The sequence below is a fragment of the Manihot esculenta genome, chromosome 13 (genome assembly GCF_001659605.2).
Source record: "Manihot esculenta cultivar AM560-2 chromosome 13, M.esculenta_v8, whole genome shotgun sequence".
NCBI lineage: Eukaryota > Viridiplantae > Streptophyta > Magnoliopsida > Malpighiales > Euphorbiaceae > Manihot > Manihot esculenta.
Genome location: NC_035173.2, coordinates 13406350 through 13427573, shown reverse-complemented (window position 1 = coordinate 13427573; position 21224 = coordinate 13406350). Strand labels below are relative to the sequence as shown.

Genomic DNA, 21224 nt, shown 5'->3' with positions numbered 1-21224 from the left:
ACCGTATTATCCAGACTGATAATCGAGTGTTAGTCACATTTATTAAATCTTTCAAAGTTTATTTAAGTCTCATTTGGTAACGGTCGGTGAAAATAATTGGATGAGAGTTCTAGTTATATTCTTAGTCGAGTATTGATCCTATAATACTTGATAAAATTAAAGACAAGATGAAAAGAAAAGTTTCTTCATTAAAAGGAAATATTACAGGGCAAGAGGGACGTCATCAGTCGCCTTTTCCTAAGTTTCTATTATATTTTCATCCATACCTATTACATTAGAAGCTGGGTCAAAGAGATTGTCTTCGGTTGGCCTTTCCTCATCCTACCCATCCTCTTCATCTTCCTCCTCCTCATCCAGGAAGATTCGTCAATCCAAGAGAAGTCTTCCATAATAAATTGTCTGATGAGCTCCTTCTTTGCGGATTCTTGACCTTAGACAAACATCACCCCGCCCCTGGACCACCGTTTCTTAAAGCTCAACTACCAATTCAGCCACCCTGTCTGTGGCAGCCCAGGTCTCCTATACTTGAGACTGTAACTCCTGGACTTGGCGTAAAGTATAGTTACTTAGTTCTCGGTATTTTTATCCCAATTCTCAAGGCCAAGCTTTGAAGTGTTTACCTCATTTAGGAGTTTAGAAGTTTGTCAATGGAGTTTAGCGTCTCCTTCATGGTATTCTCCACCTCTTCAATCCGAGCCTTCAACCTGGAGCACTCCTCCTATAGGAGATTTATTGCATAATAATAATAATAATAAGTCAAACATTGTTAAAACTAGTGAAGATAAAAGAGGGAATGTAATTTTCAATTATAATTCTTAGTTAATATAGAAATCAAAGAGGAAAGAGAACGTAGAGAATCGACGTTGAGCTTCCTTTCTTTGGGCAGAAGACCTTTTTGTTTTGTATACGTTCTTTTCTTTTTCTTTTTTCTAATCATTTTGTATACCTATTTTCATTTTTCTTGTTTTTTCACGTGATTGTGTGTTTTTTGAGGTGATATTTTTTTTTTTTGCTTTTGCTTGATGTTTTCATCGAGAGTGTTGGGATTGACGATAATTGATGTTGGGGTCTTGATAATTGATGTTGGGGTCTTGCGTTTGGCTTTAGGGCTCCATAATTGTACTAGATTAGAAATGCAATGGACTAATCATTGATACTGATGGCTTTCATCGAACAAATATGGACTCTCCTAATTTGTTTGGTTGTTGTTTTTTGGTTTGTGGTGTCGGATTGGTGATGTTTGGCTTCTTTCATATTTATGTTTGTTTTTTGTGGGTTTCTATTGCATGTTTGTTGTTATAAATCTTAATTGTGAGGTGGTTCTGCTGTTATCCTCTTCGGTCTGGTCGATTCGATGTGCTAATTAGAGATGCATGTAGAGGCTTACGAGGCATTACAATCAACAAGAAATAAAGTTTTTCTGCCCGTCGCTTATGGTGCAAAGCCTGTATTGGGGTGTGTTTGGTCTTGGTTGAATTTTTGGTTGGGTTTCACTTTCTTAGGTTGGGCTTTTGTAGTTTGTATGCTTAGGTATGATGTGTAAATTATGGGCTTATCCTTGTTGTAATCTGTTTAGATTGTTTAAATGAAAGAAAAAGAAAAGAGGAGATTAACAAATGAATAAAATAAGAAAATTTACTATTTAATTTTTATAATTCAAAAAAAATTTTAATTAATTTTTTAATTTAAAAAAATATAATAAAATATTATAATATTTTAAAAATTCTGCTAATTAATTTTTCTATTAGTTGAATCATTAAATATTTTATTATTTAATTCATATGATATTTACAAACTCATTTATTTATTTCTTAATTTTATAAAATATTTATTAATTAATTTTTTTATAATATCTAATGTTAAAAAATTAAAAAATTAATTAATTAGTAAATTTTTTTAAATTTAAAAACTTTTTAATTTATTTTTAAAAACAAAAAATCTAATTAATAAGTTTTACATACATCACAGGGATACTAACTTTCCCATAAAATAACATAGAAAGGAAAATAGTTCAACCGGCAGTTAGCGCCCGCGAGAAAATGAGGGCAGAAGAAAAGCCATAGTCCCAAGTTGGTTGATTTCCTCAAAAGCCATTTTGCAAACTTGCTTGAAAACGACCCTTTTCTCTCTCCTTTAGTACACCCACGCGATCCAGCAGCTAATCGGCTATACTTTTCCATTCACTACAATTAACTTTTCGTCATTCTCCCAAACAAAAAAAAAAGCTGCGGTTTCTTTCTTGTCTTCTCCGCCAGAGAGTAGCTCTGTTTTTATTTGTTTTTTAAATATAATTAATCTTCCTCTGTTCCCTCTATATATAAATACATCCTCGTCCAGTTGTTTAGTTCCTCATCAGTACTCATCACCATCTGTCTTCCCTCTCGATACAAACAATAACTACGCTCATCGGAATGGGGCTGTTGAAGGCGAAGGGAGTGGTTTACAAGCCTGTGGAGGAGGTTGATCTCGGTCCTGATAGCCAGGAATTGTATGTGCGTGCGAATGTGAAAGGTTTTAATATTTTCTAATTTTATTGGTTTGATCAGTTGAGTTGAATATGGTTATGGTTATGGTTATGGTCATGGCTAGTCTATGTTAGCTAAAATTTTTGAATGATTTCGTGTTGAAAGCTCCTCGAATGGCTGGATTTCTGGTCAAAGTTTTCGCCTGGTTTCTGGAGTCAAGGATTTTTGGACCTTTCCTCCTTTACATTTTGATCAGAAATAATCTGGTTCACAAGGTACGCACTTCTTCAATATCAACTGTTTTCTTCTTCTTTTCTTTTTCCTATTATTATTATTATTATTATTATTATTATTATTATTATTATTATTATTATTATTATTATATACACACATATCAACCAAAAATTAATTTAAAATTTTAATATGATATTTTCCTATTTTATTAATTAAAATAATATATAAACATTATTGAATGTTAATTTATCAAAATTTAATTTAATTATCTAGACATAATTGTAACAAATTAAAAAGATTAAACTTTATCATTTAAGATAAAAATATTATCAATAAATATAAGTTAATATAAATATTTAAATTTTTTTTCATTCAATTGATCTATTTAGTTAGCTATAAAAATTTTCAAAAAAAAAAATTTAACCTAATGTTTATTGAGTTTGTTCTTGTATGAAATTTATCTTATCTTATATGCACTTGTATTAAAATAAGGCAGAAATTTATCCCTCCTTCTCGAATAGATAGGCCTATTATGTTTCTTACATAAATTAAGAAAATGAGCCTATCTTTATGAGAGGGAGATATTATTAAATATGTTGGGTTAGAATCTATATAAGGTAATTTTAATTAGAAAATAGGCTAAATTTATTCTAAATTATACATTAAGGATTAAAAATGTCAAATTTTATATTTTAGACCAAATTAATCGCAAAATTATCCTTAAAAGCCAATTTATGCTAAATGATGATTTTACATTTAATAATAATTGAAAGACACTTTTGAACCAAAGTTTTTTGGGTTTTAAATAATTACTGTTGTATGATTTCAATACTTCATTAAATACTATATTTCTAATTTACTTTTTATGAAAGTTGAGTATTTCTAAAATATTAATTAAATTTATTTTATTTGTATAAGAATTTTAATTAAAGGATAGTATAGGTTTTATTTATGTTTTTACAAAATTTAAAATATTTATTGTTTTATAATTTGTGTATAAAAATCTTAACTATATATAAAAAATAAAGGGATTAATGTCCGTGGTTCGTTGTATAATTAGAAACAAATTTAGTCTTATTTGATTAAATTGATTATTTCTAAGTGAATTTTTCAGAAAATAACTTAATTAGATAAAGAAAAATAATTTATTTTTTTCTAATAAAAAGAAAAATATTCTCAACCTTTTAAAAAATTAAGTAAAAATGACAATCAAACAAGAGTAATTTTAGCACCTTCTAAAAATTTAAACTTATACATGGATATTATAACAGCACAGTCACTGAATAAACATACTTTAATAATAAAAGGAAATTAATAAATGAGGCATAGATCTGTATGTGCGGCTTTAAATTCTCCAACCATCCATATGCTTAACAATAATTTGTTAGGTATCTTCTAAAAGTGGGGACCGGAAGGGATTTGATGTTTTTTTGTTTTTTTGAATAAAAGAAGGGATTTGATGTTAAAATATTAAATTATGGGGATCGTTTATAAAAATAATTAATTAAATATAAAATATATTTTTATGATAATTCATGAATTTTTTTTCTAATAAAGAGAATTCTTATTGCCAAAATTAAACAACTCTCATCTCATCAGATTGAATTTGTTGGAATGTCCTATTTCTCTCCAATCAAATATAGTAAATAGTGGCGTTAAAAAGCTACCTTTCTCATTGTTGCAAGCACACTTTTACTCACTAACCTTCTTGAAAACAACCTCACTTCTCTTCTCCATCCTATTTGTTGCCTGTTAATATCCTATTTATATAAGATTAGGTATGCACATCCTTTTAAAGAGGAGACACTCAAAAAACAGATGATCAATTGTTTTCTTATTTTTTTTGATAAAAACAACACCAAATATTAGAAATCAATCCTTGTCTAACTAGTTTGGATTTAATAGTAAGTCTTTCTTTGATTACCAACCAGAATATAAAATTATGCCCTGGAAATCACATTCTTGCCCAATACAAGTTTCCACCAACTCACATTTCCCCTCGCCAGTCTAAGAGCCTTCCGAGTACTATCAATAGTATATATGTTATTATTAGAGAGTTTCCATCTAATTTGGTCCTTGTGCTCAGGCACTTGGAATTCATAAGCTAAGGTGGGCAATTGTCGGCCTTAACTTTTTTTCATTTTAAAAATTTTATTTATTTTTTAAAATTTTATAATTAAAAATTAATATTTTATCACTTTCTTTTAAAAAAAAAATTATTTTTTCTTAAAAAATAAAAACTTATATTAAATTGAACTAGAATCAATGATATTATAAAAAAATTAATAAAATAGTAAATAAGCATAATTTATATTTTTAATTTTATAAATTTATATCTTACATTTGCTATTACTTAGAAAAATATTTTATAGCATAAAAATGTGAATAATTGGTCACATAAAAGAATTGATTAAATTAGTTAAATATTGTTTGTCACATATATTAAATAATATATTTTTAATAAAATTAAAAATTAAAATACTATATTAAGTTCTCTAAAGAAATTCATTGGAATATATTTTTTTAATTTCATTCCTTTTTTATACTATAATTTTTTATTCTTATAAAAAAAGCTTTTTTTTCCACAAAATTATACTAAGTCTACTTTTGCATTTATTAAAAAATGTAGTTAAAAAATAAATATTGTTTAGTCTTTTCGAAATATATTATAATCAATATATTAGAATTAAACTATTCTACTTATTAAATTATTTTGAAATTAATTAAATTTATTTTTAATGCATTTTAAATATGAGTTTGTTAATAAATTAATAAATAAACTATATTTTAAAAATAGAGTATTAAAATTTATCCATCTTAAATTGTAGTTCTGGTTTGACTACTGCTACTAATATTATTTAAATTAAATTATATTTTAATTTTTAAATTTAATTAACGAATCGATTTCTATATTTCAAAAATCAAATACTTAAATTTTTATATAATTAATTCGTTCAAATTGCAATTCTTTTCTTTCATAATTTTGCTACTCAATTAGGAGAATAAATACTTTAAATATCTAAAATATCCTCATAAATATTTAAATTTTTTTTAATATAAGTGAGAATTTTATATTATATAAACTATACTGTAATCTCTAAATTTTAACATGATTGATGGATCAATATTTATATTTTAAAATTAAAATTTTAAATCTCTTTATATTTAATTCGTCTAAAATTATAATTTTTTTATTCATTATTGACATTAGTTCAAACTTAATAGATGGTAAAGTATAATTTCTTTCTAAAATATTATTTATAAAAATTATAACATTTTTAAAGGTTTATTGGTACCATTTAAAAATGATTGAAATTGTAAATATTTTATAAAAATTTTAAAATTATAAATATTTTAATATTTTAATGAATTAAAATTAAAAAATATAAAATGTTAAAAATTAGTTAAATGAAATATTATAGACAAAAATTAATAGAGACTGAATATATTTTTTCAAATAAAAAATAAAAAATAAAAATATTTAAATTATAATAGATGAGAATTAGTTGATTATTAAAAAATTTAAGGGTATAATTTTAAAAAATAAATCAGTTTATTAATTATATTAAAATTTAAAAATTTAAATATAATTTATCTATTTAAAAAATAACAAAAATATTTATATAATTTTAAAGATAAAGATAAATAAAATAACTTTTAATTTAAATATATTAAATATAAAAAATTTAAATATTTAATTTTAAAAATATAAAAATTAATCTATTAATTAAAATATTGAAGTATAATTTATCCCGATATTTATTAGGTTGGGAAGTCTCAAAATTTCCTCTCCTATTAAAGTCTACAATTGAGTCTACAATTTGAACGGTAGGAACTTCTACTATATTATGTCCCTTTCTATTAGAGTCTACAATTGAGTCTACAATTTGAACGGTAGGAACTTCTATTATATTCTGTCCTTTCATCTGCGGGACAAACTAAAAAGATACTTTTCCTCAAGTCTAAGTAATAGCCTTTAAATTCTTTTCCTGATTCTAACCAAATTTTTACAAGATTAACCAGCATCCAAAAGCTTTGTAGTTTCAAAAACTAAGTTAATGTATAAATATTTTTATAATTTTTTTAAAAAAAATTAAATTTAAATATTATATATAAATATTAATCTTTTAAAAAAATAAAGATTTTAATAATAACAATATTACAAAATAATTTTAGTACGTTATTTTAATTTAATTTATTTAACAATAGTTATTATCAAAATAATATCTAATTTAATAATAAATTAAGTTACCGTAGAAACCCCGAACTCATATGGCGCGTTATACAAGCTATTATTGCAATGGTCCTTGCATCATTACTACGCCAACTCATTGGCTTAGTTATTTATTTTATTTCTTTTATAAATATTGGTAAGTCGTTTTCATATGTGCATGACCATAAATTTTATATTATTATTATTATTATTATTTCAAAGCAAGTGAATATTCCGTGTTTCATACTTTTGAAGGAATGACTTTAATCACTTCATTAATTCCTTTGTATGGAAACAAGAAATTCAATTTTTTTAATTAAATTTTTTATTTAAAATTAAAAATTTGATTTATATTTTAGTTTATAAATTTTTTTTTTAAATAAAATGAAATTTATATATATAAAATTTTAAAAAAATTTTATAAGATAAAAGAAAAAAAAGGAAAAAAAGATTTGTATACACTTGAATGAAATAGGAAGTGGAAGGATAAAAGTAAAGGCATATATGCTCCGCATAAAATAATTTGTACATGTAATATTTTTAAAATATAATTTATTTTTATTATTTAATTATAGTATTATAAAAATGTGTCCATAAAATACACTTATGTCTAGTTCAATTATGTTAATAAGTTGTCAAATTCCAAAAAAACAGATTTTTTTTTTTGAAAAGGCAGTTATATTACTAAAATACTAATAAAATATTTATATTCTCATTTTTTTTACCAAATAAAATAGAATAAAATATTTACATTCACTAATTTTTTTCAAATATTAAAAAATATGTTTTGAAAAAAAGTATTTCTGTAAAACGAACTAGCATTCTTATCCCTTTTGATAGATAAGATATTAAAAAATATAGATATCGAACGGGTAAACATTAGAATTTTAACACTTTTCTTCAACTGCACCACCAAAATAAGTAGAGAATTAGCAAAGGCTTTTCTTCAACTGCGCCACCAAAATAAAGAGAGAATTTAATAGGTCTTTTCTTCAACTACACCACCAAAATGCATAGATGGCAGTGTTGCATCAGCAGCACGCCAACTCTAGAGAAAGCGACACCCCCACAAGATTTGGATAGGTTTCTCCAACTCAGAAAATAAATAATTAAAAATACAAAAAGAAAATGAAATGAAAGAAATGAAGTAAAATGTGTCCTCTTTTTTTCTTCACCAAAGTTAGAAGGAATTGGAAAATTGAGGAGAATGATATTATTTTAATATATTTACTATCAAGTTATAATTAACTAAAGTAAAAAATTAGCAAAAACACTCTAAAAGTCTATTCCTTTTAGCGCTTATAATTGCACATAAAAACAATAATTATATATATATTTTTGTTGTCAACCATACGTGTATATATATATAATCATTATATGTATAATAATAAATTATAATAATTAATTATAGCGGATTATAAATTTCACTTTGATTAATAATTAATATTAAATAGTGTACTTATAAAACTACTAACAAAATTGATTAGCTAAATGAAAAAAATCGAGAATCTAAATATGTCATTTATGACTACATGTGAAATTTCCTTGTAAGTGTTTATGTTTATAGAAGAGTCATATTATAGAAAAGTCTCCCTCAATAATGATCATTGAATAACCTCCATCTTTGCAAAAAAACAGAGCTTCTCTGCATGTTAACTATCTTTCCTGTATCAGTGGAATTTGAATCTGTGGCCAAATGCAACATCACCCCTTTTAAGATTTTACCATCTCTATTTCTTCGACAATGCTGATTGTTATAATAGTTGTTAGCTGTTTTAATATTTTATAATTATTCAAGTAATAATTATTCAGAATAGTTTTTTTATAATTAATTCTTTTAACTACTAAATACCAGTGGTTTAAGTTAGTTAAAATGCTACACAATATTTTTAAAATTGTTGCGGAGCAAAACCTGGCAATTAAAATTCTTTTTTTTTTTAAATTCACAATTAAAATTCAAAACTTTTAGAAGGGTATTTTAATACTTTCATGATTGATTGTACGTCGTCTTAAAGGTGAATTACTATTAGGATTTATAAAATTAAACTTTTTAATCTTTTTATAAAATAAAAATAAGTAAACTTATTTTAATCTTAAACAATTATATTATTTAGTTATATATTGTTAATTTCCTATATAATTTTAAATATTCATTCTATATAATTTCTCTGGCTTAAGTTAAAATAAATTTATTAACATTTGATAGAATGAACAAAGAGTATAATTTTATAAAATTTGAGTTATTTTAAAATATAGACTAAGTAATTAATTTTAAAAAATATAAGGACCTAATAGTAATTTACTATTATTTTATATAACAATTGAGAAGTAACTGAAAATAATTTGTAAAGTATGTTTGACAAGAATCAATCAGTTTTTTGTTGGGTTAATAATAATATTAAGGCGTATTTAGATCAGAGCTTTGGATTAGTTGATGGAGTTTTCATCCTCAATAAGTGACAGTCAGCGAATAGACCCTGTGGAAAAAAAAAAAAAAAAAGGCTCATATCAAATTTAAATCCTCTAACTTTTATTTTGCAAAATAAGTTAAATATTAATTAATACAAATGTGTGTTTGAGTTAATGTGTGCCGGTGAAGAGTTTAATTAATAATGGAAATAAGTCCAGATCAATCCTTTAATAAAAGTATTAATTAAAGTTCCTAATTCAATTTTTTAGATAAATGAATTCTGAACTATTTATGTAAGTCTAAATAAGTTATGATCTAATAAAATATTATTTTTACATAAACTTTTTTTAATTTTAAGTAGTAAAAATATTTATTTTCTGTTTTATAATTTTTATTTATTTTATTTTCTTATGCATATTAAAAAAAATAATTTTTTATTAATTTTTTAATTATATACATCATAAAAATATTAATTTTATTAAATATTAAAAAAAATTTTGAGAGATTTTTTTATATATTATTATAATATAAAAAAATAAATAATAACTTTGGAATAATTAAAAAAAAAGATGAATAAAAATTATGGGATGGAAATATAATTTTTTTTTATTTTTATTTTTAGTAAATGATTTTAATAGTTAAAATTATAAAAATAGCATTTGATCAATAGAAAGATAATATTTTATGCCGTTAGGGATGATTTGGACTTGCATGCAAAGTTTAGGATTTTATTTGATATAAAATATTGAATTTGATTTATTTATAATTTGATAAAAAGTTCAGGCTATTGAATTTGTGATTAACCCAATCAGGTCTTGAATGTTTGCAGCTTGTTTCGAATGCAGAGCTGGAGGAATCACCTGTTTTTGTGCCGTTGCATCAATTTGAAGGTTAATATTACTTTGGGTCCAATATTTGATTTTGGATTCAATAAATAAATAAAAACAAAATATGGGTCTTAAAGTTAAGACTTGTCATCTGCAGAGCTGAACGAGCCAGAAGTGAAACTAATAGATTCTGATTTATCTCCACCTCAACGAGTTCAACAGGCAATCGAATGTCTGCCTTTGTCCTCGCCAACTCCACTCGATGCTTCAACCCACTCCTTCCGTCGTTGGACAATAATGGACTATTCTAGAGCCTATACTTCTGGAAAAACAACTCCCTATGCGGTACACTTTATAATCTCTTCTTTATGTATATGAAAGTAAAAGTACTCAACCGGTTCGATTTTAAAATAAATTAAAATTTAAAAATTGAGTGGATGTTATAATAATGAATCAAATCTAATAACAAAAACAAAATAAAATTGAAATGATATTTTAAATTCAATTTAATTTTTAATTTAATTCCAAGTTTGAGTTGAGCAGACAAAATAAAAGAGAAATTCTATAAAAATGTATCAGTTCAATTTTTTCAATTATTTAGAAACAAATTAAATGTAAAGTTTTAAAACAATAGCTAATCGAACCAAACGAGATTAACCAAATCAACTAAAACGAATTAGTTTAGTTAAATTCAATACGTTTAGTGACAATTGAAAATTGATCGTCCTGTTTATATATATATATATTCTTATCATGGCTCTAGAATCAAGCTTTTTAAAAAGAAAATTGATATTTAATTTCCATAATTGGAAAATTTTATTAGTTTAATTAAAAAATATATTAAAATATTTTAAAATTTTTAAAAAATTTATTAATTAATACTTTCCTTAATTTTAATTGCTAAAAGTGAAAAAAATTTAAAATATTCTAGACTGTTTTAATTATTCACTGAATAAAGAAAAAGGTATTTTGAAGATAATTTTTTTTTAATATTAAAGATGATGATATTAGCATAAAAATCTGGCATACAATAATTAATAGACTTTTAAAAGTTGAATGGCATTTAATGTATTTTTAATGAATTTTTCAATATAATAAAAATTAAATGCTTCTTTCATTATATAATTTTTATTTATTTTTATTTTTTATTGCTTTAAAATTATTATTCATTTTTTTAATATTATAGTAAATATATAAATTAATTATTCTAATACTATTTAATTTTATTTTATTTTTAAAATAATCTTCTATTAATTATAATTTTTAAATGAATATTTAAAATATTTATTATTGAAAATAAATATAATTGAAAAATTAATAAAAATATTAAATTTTTTAATAAATATAAAAAAATAAAATAAAAAAAATTATAAAATGGAGACAATTAGTAATTTTCTTCTTTAAAAATAAGGCTAATGTACCGTGTGATTGTATTAATGATGAGCGTTGTGCAGGTGGCGAAACGATTGATAGCTGCAATTCGCCGATCTTCCACTCCTCCAATGGACATGGCATTCTTTATTAATTATGATGTTGAAGATATTTTAAGGCAGGCCACAGAATCAACTCAAAGGCATCAAAGAGGTAAATTAGTTTGTTCTCCGTTTTTAACATAAAACCTTCTCATGTTGTAATGGGATAACTGCCAAAAAGAAATCTGTATTTTTAAAAATTTTTCCAATTCAAACTTGAAATTTATCAATTAAACTTTAATTTTTTTTAATATTTATTAGTTCTATTCTATCAATGAGAAAAATATTATTTCATTAACAAAAATACTGTATAAATGCCATATGAGCATGCTATATCAATTCAATCCTAGTCAATTCTAAACTAATATTTAAAATTTTTTTTAAACCTTCCATTTAAAATTAAGAAATTCATAAAAAATTTAATTCAATTAATTTTTTTATGAATTCTTTTATTTAAAATAAAAAAATTAATTTTTTTAACTTAAAAATATTTTTATTTTAAAATATATTGAAATCTTATATAATTTTATAAAAAAAAATTTTTTTCTTATAAAATCAATCACGCCAAATAAGGGAAAAATAATTCTTAAATCACTTTTTAATTAATATTCAATGTTTTTAAAAAATATGATTTAAGGATTGTTTTAGAGAATAAAAGGTTAGGATTGACTGAAACTGATGTAGCATGATTATGAGATGTGTAGAATTAGTAAGATAATTTTTTCATCGCTAAAATGCAATAGGTAGAAAATAAAAAAATTCATGGTTTAATAGATAATTTTTACAGTAAAGAACAAATTTTAGAAAGTATATGGTTTCTCGGCAGACATCCCTCTTATAATTTTTATCATAAATGATTTTGAGCTAACATAATGCTAATGGTACAATTCAGGGGAGCCAATATCATGTCTGGATGGAGTCCCAGTTGCCATCAAGGATGAAATAGATTGCACTCCATATCCCACCACAGGTAACAAAAAGTTAAATTTGTTTCTCAAAAATGTAATAGAGTTAAAAACATTATTTTTTATTTTTTATTTTTTATTTTTCTCTAATTTATTAGTAAAAGATCAAATAAATTAAAGAAATATACTTTACACTTTGAAATTTTAATAAATAATGATTTTATTTAATTTTTTAATAAAAAATTATATTATATAGTCCTTATAATATATAAAAACTCATTAATTATTTTTTTTATTTAAAAAAAATTTATTAGCTAAAAAAATTTAACTTTATAAATTTTTATATTTATAATTTAAACTTTTAATTTTAAATAAAAAAGCCCAATTTTTAAATTTATTATAATTATAATAATTTTTTAAATTAATTTTATCTATATTTAAAATCACTCACATAACACACCATTTAATAACTTGAATTAAATTTTGGTTAAGATCTTAAACTTCTAATTATCTAAAATTCTCAATTAAAATTTTTATTTAAATACGAGATAATTAAGTATTTCAATTATATAATTTAAAAATTTCAAATAAAAGTTTAAAATTTTAATTAAAATTTAATTTCAATTAATCAAATTGCTTATACGATTAAAACAATGAAATATAATATATCGGATCAGTTAATTGAAATCCAAATTAAATTAATTTAAAAATTACTACCATTATAATAAATTTAAAAATTTTTACAATTATAATAAATTTAAAAGCCAAGCTTTTTTAATCCATAATTAAAAGTTTATATTATAAATATGAAAAGCCGTAAAATTGTTATTTCTTTGAGTTAATAGACCTTTGAAAAATATATTAAAACGTCTCTAAACTTTTAAAAAGTCTACTAATCGGTCATTTTATTAATTTTAGCAGTTAAATATTATAAAAAATTTAAAATACTTTTAATATGAAATGACTAACGAACAAACTTTATAAAAATCTAAAAGGATGAATTAATAAATTTTTTAAAATTATAAAAATTAAATAATAAAATAGTTAACTATTAAAATTAATAAAAGAGTTAACTAGTATATTTTTTAAACGTTAGGATGTATTAATATATTTTTTAAAATAGAATGATTAACTATTGAATTTTTTTTATACCATAAGAATTAAATGGTAATTTTTTAAAAAAATAAAATTAGAAAAAAATAGATATAAGAATTAAATAGTAATTTTTTTAAAAAAAGTAAATTTAGAAAAAAATATATATAATACTTTTCAACTCGTTATATAGTTGAGGTGAAAATTTAATTTTTTAACTTTTAGGAGGTACGAAGTGGTTGCACAAATTTAGACCATGTAAAGCGGACGCTTATTGTGTTATGTGCTTGAGAGCATGTGGTGCTATACTTATTGGAAAGACGAACATGCATGAGCTTGGGGCCGGAACTAGTGGAATAAATCCTCATTATGGGTAATTTATTTTTTTACTCGTAATTTTTGTTTTCATTTTGAAATTATTTTTTTAAAAATGTTATAAATGATGTTCATGCTACCGCTGTGTGAATGGTGTAGAGCAACTAGAAATCCATATGATGCAGGCAAGATATCAGGAGGTTCTTCTAGTGGATCTGCTGCTGTGGTGGCTTCAGGACTCTGCCCTGTTTCCCTTGGTGTTGATGGCGGAGGTACTGTTATTTCTGCACTTAATCTATTTTTAATATAATTATTATTTGTCCCCTCTCAATTTTAGATTAATGTTATTTTTTTAATTATAAAAATATTTTTTGTTATCTAATTTTTCTGAATGCTTTAAACGGTAAAAAATATAAAAGATATTTTTTAAAAAATATTTTTTGTAAAACAAATAAAATCTGTATTAATATCTATTCATATGATTAACCTCTCTTAAAAGTATCCAATTATTAAGTTCAAATTCATATCATCAAATGTTTTCAAAGTATTAAAAATTTGAAGAAAAATGCCATTGTAGTTTTCTTTTATATATATAATTATCACAATTTAAGCTTAATTTTTGGCCGCTCAATGTGTAATCCTGCGTCCACCTTCACCATTCTTTTTTATTCACGTCTCATTGCAAATTAAATATGCACTTAGGATCTGTAAGAATGCCGGCAGCTCTCTGTGGTGTTGTGGGTTTCAAACCAACTTTTGGACGTATACCTCATGCTGGGTAAGATGCTCAACTCCTATTTTTGTATCTGTTTTTTTATTATAAGATTTTCATAAGAATATTCATTTATAATTTCAAACATTTCAGTGTTCTTCCTCTGAACTGGACAGTTGGAATGGTTGGAGTATTAGCAGGCACCATAGAAGATGCATTTATCGTGTAAGAATATCAAATGGCAGCCTACAATCAATATAATTTCAGAGTTTATCCTTCAATTTGGCATAATTTATTTTTTTTAAAAAATTGAATTTTTATAAAATCATATAAAAATTCTACTTTTTAAAACAAAAAATTTTAAATTAAAAATAGTTAATTTTTTTTTATTTTAAATAAGATAATCATAAAAAAATAAATCAATTAAATTAAATTCTCATAAAAATTTTTATTCCAAACATAAACATAAATTATAAGCCTCTAACAAAAATTAATTAAAAAATGATATGATACTATAAGTTAATTGGTTTGTACTTTCAGTTATGCAGCTCTCAACGCCCAATTTCCGTTGAATGAATCATCCAACACACAGCCGGTGAGAGCTTTCTCTATGAGTTATTTGTTTTGATAAAATTCGAACAAAAATTCTGCATTTTCATTTTCGCCCATTGTCATTTGAAATCTTTGTATTTTGAACTAACATGATATTTCTGATTTTAACATGCAATGGAGTATAAACTAATATTTAAGGTTATTAATTAAGTCAATGCTATTAATTATAACCATTAGAAATTGAAATTGCTCACTCATATAGGGTTATATGTTTTTATTGTAATTTATGAATTAACTATATATATATATATTAGAACCAAAATTATATGGCATTTGAATAAGTGCATCAAATGCGCTAAGGTAAAGTATAACTACATACTACCAAATAGAAAAAGTGAGAGTAGAGAGAAGTGAGTAAAAAACTTTGGTGCTTGGTTTTTAAAGTCAAAAATTTTGGTTTTGTCTCTTAATATCAAGACTTGAAATTTGATTCTCAAAGTCGGAAATCATATTCGAATCCGTTTTTATGATGATTGTATCTTGGGTTTTATCTCAAAATAAGTATCTTTTAGTGGTTTATTTTCTGTTTTCAATTCCACAATCATTTTTATTAAGATTCTGACAGTTTTCTCAATTGAATATTTTTCTAGAGAAATTAACTGGACAGAAATTATTTAGCTAAATAAGATATTTTTAAAAAAGATAAGCTACACAAGATATTTTTAGAAAGGATAATTATGTAGATGATTATAATTAGGTTTCTTTTGCCCTTTGATCTTGTATTTTGAGATTATTCAAAAATTTTTTCTTAGCATATTTAATTTATTTTTTCTTAGCATATAATTTTGTAGATGATTATAATTAGGTTTTTTTCTTAGCATATTAATGCCCTTTGATCTTGCCTGTCAAAAATTTTGTATGAAAGTAGTGAATGATTTATAATTTTATGATATTATGAATAAATGTAAATTAAACTTCATATATAAAATTTACATGTTGGGTAGAATTATATTTTTCTTCAATAACAATTGTCTGACATGAATTATTTGACTGATAGCATATGCTTTTCTTCTTAAACTATCAGCCAAAATTATATTTCCCATTGCTGAGTGCCTCTAGTCCAATTTCAAACATTAAACTGGCAAGATATGGAGAGGTTAGTTACCTATTTCTCATCCTTATTCAGTATATGGTTAATTATAAAAGGTAAATCTTGATTTCCCCCCCCCCCCCCCCTAATATGGTCTTAGATATCTCAAACAACATCCAGACAATTTTGAAAATTGAGTCCAAGGAAAGAAAATAATGAGTAGGAAAATATCATATGGAGATTGAAAAGGCAGTGGATGGAAAATTATTTAATACAATGGCCATTTCATTCCTCAAACAATTCTTTGTTTAATAGTATAACTTGCTAACTTTCTCATAATTTCTATCTCCTCATATCTATCCAACCTAAGCATGAAAATTATTTTTATAGAAAATATTCTTTAAAAAATAATTTATTTTCTAGCTTTTAGTTGTAATTTAAAAAATAAGAATGTTAATAAATTTATATGTACTAGTGTAAATAAAATACTTAAAACCGAAAAATTATTTTCTCTTTTAAAAAGATCATTTAATTTTTTTATTAAGAAAATATTTTTTATTAATTAGTTTTATTAAATATTAAAAAATATAAATATATATATATATATATATATATATATATATATATTTTTTTTTTTTTAATTTTTCAACAAATAGACAGGAGGCTTAGACATATTTCCTTTCCAACCTTGTTTTGCTCAAAGGCAATATTAGAGTTTCAAATCTCATATCTTATTTATTTTCCCTTGGGTAAAAGATAAGGAGAAACAATTCATGAATTCAATTAAAGTACTAAATTTGAAAAGCTTATGATTGAAGTTCAGGAACTAAAACTATGGTTTGCCTCAGTTATATGAATATTGAAATATTAGATTACTGTTCTGACATTTGTATTTTTTTTTTCTTATAATAAACCACTAATTGAGCCAATTAGTGGTTTAATGATTGCAGTGATGATATTAGAGTTTGTTGTTCCCATGCACTGGATCTACTCAATCATAAATATGGTTGGAAGGTATAAGAAATAATTTAACATTTACCATAAATAAAATTTTTTTTTTGGTGTAAATTAAATATGATTTATTTTATGTTTTGATAATTTTGTATAAGGGTAAATTACTATCAATTTTTTATAAAATTAATTAATTTATTTATATTTCAAAATCACTTAATTAAAATATTTTTATATTTTATAAAATTTAACTCTTTAATTTTTTTAAAGAAATTATTAATTGTTTTAATTATTTATATTGTTTAATTTCTATAATAATTATATATATTATTTAGGCTATGTTTGTTTGATAAAAATATTTTTTTACGTTTTGGAGCACTCAAAAAAATTAATAAAAAAATTAAATTATTTTAAAAAATATGATTTAAAATGATTTATTCTTGTGAAAAGAAAGAGTCATTTTTAAAGCTTCTTAAATTTTATTAGAATCTCAATATATAAATTTATTAATATATTTTAATTTTTAAATTAAAATTAAAAAATAAAAATAAATTATTTTATTAAAAAATATTTTTTATTGAAATATTTTTAATCTTTTAAATATAAGTGATTTTCTGAAAGCCAATAGAGGTTTAGTCTCTATCATTTTATATATTCATATTATTTAGTCCTTTTATTAAGATTAAAATAAATTGATTAATAATTTATTTAAAAAATTAAAAAATTTAATTTTATAAAATATGAATATTTAATTAATTAATTAATTTTAAAATACAAATGAACTAAATAGCAATTCTCCCTTTTTATAATTTTTCATTGCAAAGTAACCTGCTGCACATTCAATTCTTTTGTATAGACTATAGAGGTTACAATACCAGAGATAGAAGCAATGCGGCTTGCACATTATGTAACAATTGGAACTGAGAGCAGTACTTCCCTGAGTTCGTATCTAGAGAAATTGTATGTGTGTTTCTTTTTCTTTTTCTTTTACAATTGATAGCATTAATATTATCCATTTTTGTTATAGATTCTGACAAATTTCATTTGCTGTTTATGTATTACTCTTGAAATAGGAATTTTTCACAGTTAGGATGGGATGCAAGGGTAGCACTTTCTGTATATGGTTCTTTCAATGCCACTGAGTATGTAAAGGCCCAGAAACTCAGGTACTACTGCAACCCTAGATTTACTTAAGTAATTTTCTTAATTTTTATGCAGTTTTTTTTTTATGAAATGGGAATTGAGACTGAGAGAGTAAAACTTAAGACCTCTCAAATTTAATTCAAGTGTACTTACCACCATATTAAACCTATGAGTGCAAAAATATCAAATTTTATCAGTATCTTAACCAGTTTGTATTTATGCATATAGGAACCGTGTGATGCAATTTCACAAGAAAATATTTACAAAGGCGGATGTTATTGTTACACCAACCGTTGGGTATAATTGCTTACCTCATTCCTTCTTGTAAGGAATTTAATGCATGGCTTGAATATTTTTAAATAAATTCTTTCATTCAATTTATACAACAGCGTAACTGCATATCCAATCTTCAATGATGCTATGGAGACTGGTGAACTCGACTACATAAATGGAGGTATATGATTATTCTTGAAAATAAAAAGCTCATCCTTTTGCCAGTAGAATTTATACGAAAAATAAAGATAAAGATATCTAATCATAATTTTTTACTGCTTCTTATTATTTCAGCTGCACTTGTTCGGTATCAGATAGCTGGAAACTTTCTAGGATTGCCAACAGTTACTGTTCCTGTAATAATCTGCTCTTTCTTGCTAATAATTTTGTATTGAAAAAATTACTATTAGGTCTCTAAACTTTTAAAAAATTTACTAATTTATCTCTATTTCAAAGTTACTCGTTATATTTTATAAAATCAATCTCTTTAGTCATTCTATCAATAAAAATTATCGGCCAACCTTAGTTAGAGACTGAATAGTATAAATATTTAAAATTATAACGACTAAATAATATATATAAATAAAATTATAAGGATTAAACATTATAAATAAATCAAGATAATTAACAGTATTTTTTATAATAGAATGACTAAAGAGTTAAATTTTATAAAGTATAGAGATGCCTTCATTGAGTGCTTTTAAAATAAGAATGAATTAATTAATTTCATAAAAACTTAGAAATTTAATAATAATTTACCCTTTTATGTTTCATACTTTATTAAGCGTTAACCTTAATTATGTTTGATATATACAGGTCGGATATGACAAAAAGGGTTTGCCAATTGGCCTGCAGTTTATAGGAAAACCATGGTCTGAACCTACTCTAATACATATGGCATTTGCAATGCAGGTAGATATCTCTCACTATATTTCTTCAATGGTTTAGATTGAGTGTGTTGGAGAACTTAATTTTCTCTTATTTTATTTCAGAAATTTTTATTTATTCTGTGGAATGTTGAACTCAGTAGCAGTTAATTTTTCAATTTTAAAAAATATACCACTCTTATAATTTTAAAAAAGTCTATTAATTAATTTTTTATATCGAGAATATTTTAAATTTTTTTTTAATAATTAACTGTTAAAATTAACAGAGTGACTGATTATTAAATTGTTTACGATATCAAAAATATTTTAATATATTTTTTAAAATTAAAAAATTAATTAATAACTTTTTTTACCACAGAGACTATATAATAATTTTTTTAATAAAAAAAAAGACTAAATATGAATTTTCACACTCATCATTGTATTTTTAACATAATATAATCTGCATAATTTATTTGAGATAGAACACCAATTTGACTACAAATGCGCCTAACATTTTCAACACAAAGTACCTTAAAGAGCTTGAGAAATTAGGTATCAATTACTCTTATTATTTATGCATAATAACTAACAAATTGAGTTTTGGTTTTAGGCTTTGTGCATTTCAGATTATAAAAAGCCACAGATTTTCTATGACTTGCTGAAGGAGGACTAAATTCACCAAGAACTTTCAAAGGACCAAAAAGAGATTTTTACTACTAAAAAGTGTTTCAATGTCCAGTTGTTGTGTTGTCTCTTGATTAATTATGACAATCATTTTATTCTGGAGTTTGCTTGCTATGTGTAGTATTAGTTTATCATGTGTTGAAGATCAATAGTTGATATTAATGATATATTTTTTTTTGAAATGGGATATTAATGATATTTAGATTGTACATTTTTTGCATTAATTCTTATTTTTATAATGATATAAAAATGATTCGTGCATACCAATCGTTAGGAAGTTCATATTTATTAAAATTGCCTCATTCCTACTCAAACCTATTTAATAAAATTAAAAATAAGTCTAATTAAATGAGTTTAATTTAATTTTTTATCAATTATATTTTTGTATTTTTTCTAAGATTTAAATAAATTCTGACATAATATAATATATATATTTCATAAGTTCAATTCATTTTGTAAATCTCTAAAAATATCATAGTGTAATTAAACTGGAATTTATGAAAAATATTATAATAAGATTGCATATTTAGACATATAAATAGATATACAATCACAAAATAATAGAAAGAAAGAAAAATAAATATAATTTATATTATTTGACTATAAAGTTTATATTTACAAGTAAGATATAGATGCAAATTCTATTATTATGAAAATAGTAAAATACCATCTCTTAAACTCAAATCATAACCTTAGTGTATTTCTCACAATATTATTGCAATACACTATCTTTGAGACTTTCATTATTACCACAAACTTTATATAATATTCTTTCAAGTCGCAAACCATAACCTTAGTGTATTTCTCACAATACTATTGCAATACAATATCTTTGAGACTTTCATTGCTACCACAGGCTTTATATAATATTCTTTTAAGTTACAACACAAAATTGTTTAAGTTGAGTCGTGTTTGAAACTGCTATTAACTTTCAGGTTCGAATTGATTTAAAATTAACGAAACTTGTGACAAGTCTAATATATAATCTTTATACTTAATAAAGTCTCAATTGACTTC

The 21224-nt window shown here is 23.4% G+C and overlaps 1 protein-coding gene across 1 annotated transcript; it reads left to right on the top strand.

Annotated features, from left to right (window-relative positions):
* The first annotated feature begins 2038 nt into the window (after positions 1 to 2038).
* On the top strand, positions 2039 to 20428 carry LOC110629451 (fatty acid amide hydrolase). The gene is made up of 20 exons (XM_021776423.2): positions 2039 to 2511; positions 2631 to 2740; positions 10152 to 10212; positions 10307 to 10494; positions 11604 to 11733; positions 12514 to 12591; positions 13844 to 13991; positions 14093 to 14205; positions 14636 to 14711; positions 14799 to 14870; positions 15186 to 15240; positions 16282 to 16353; positions 17221 to 17301; positions 18095 to 18198; positions 18312 to 18404; positions 18610 to 18678; positions 18771 to 18835; positions 18949 to 19010; positions 19471 to 19566; positions 20134 to 20428. The coding sequence occupies exons 1-20, from the start codon at positions 2412 to 2414 to the stop codon at positions 20194 to 20196; spliced, it is 1836 nt and encodes a 611-aa protein (XP_021632115.1). The 5' UTR covers positions 2039 to 2411; the 3' UTR covers positions 20197 to 20428.
* Positions 20429 to 21224: the final 796 nt, after the last annotated feature.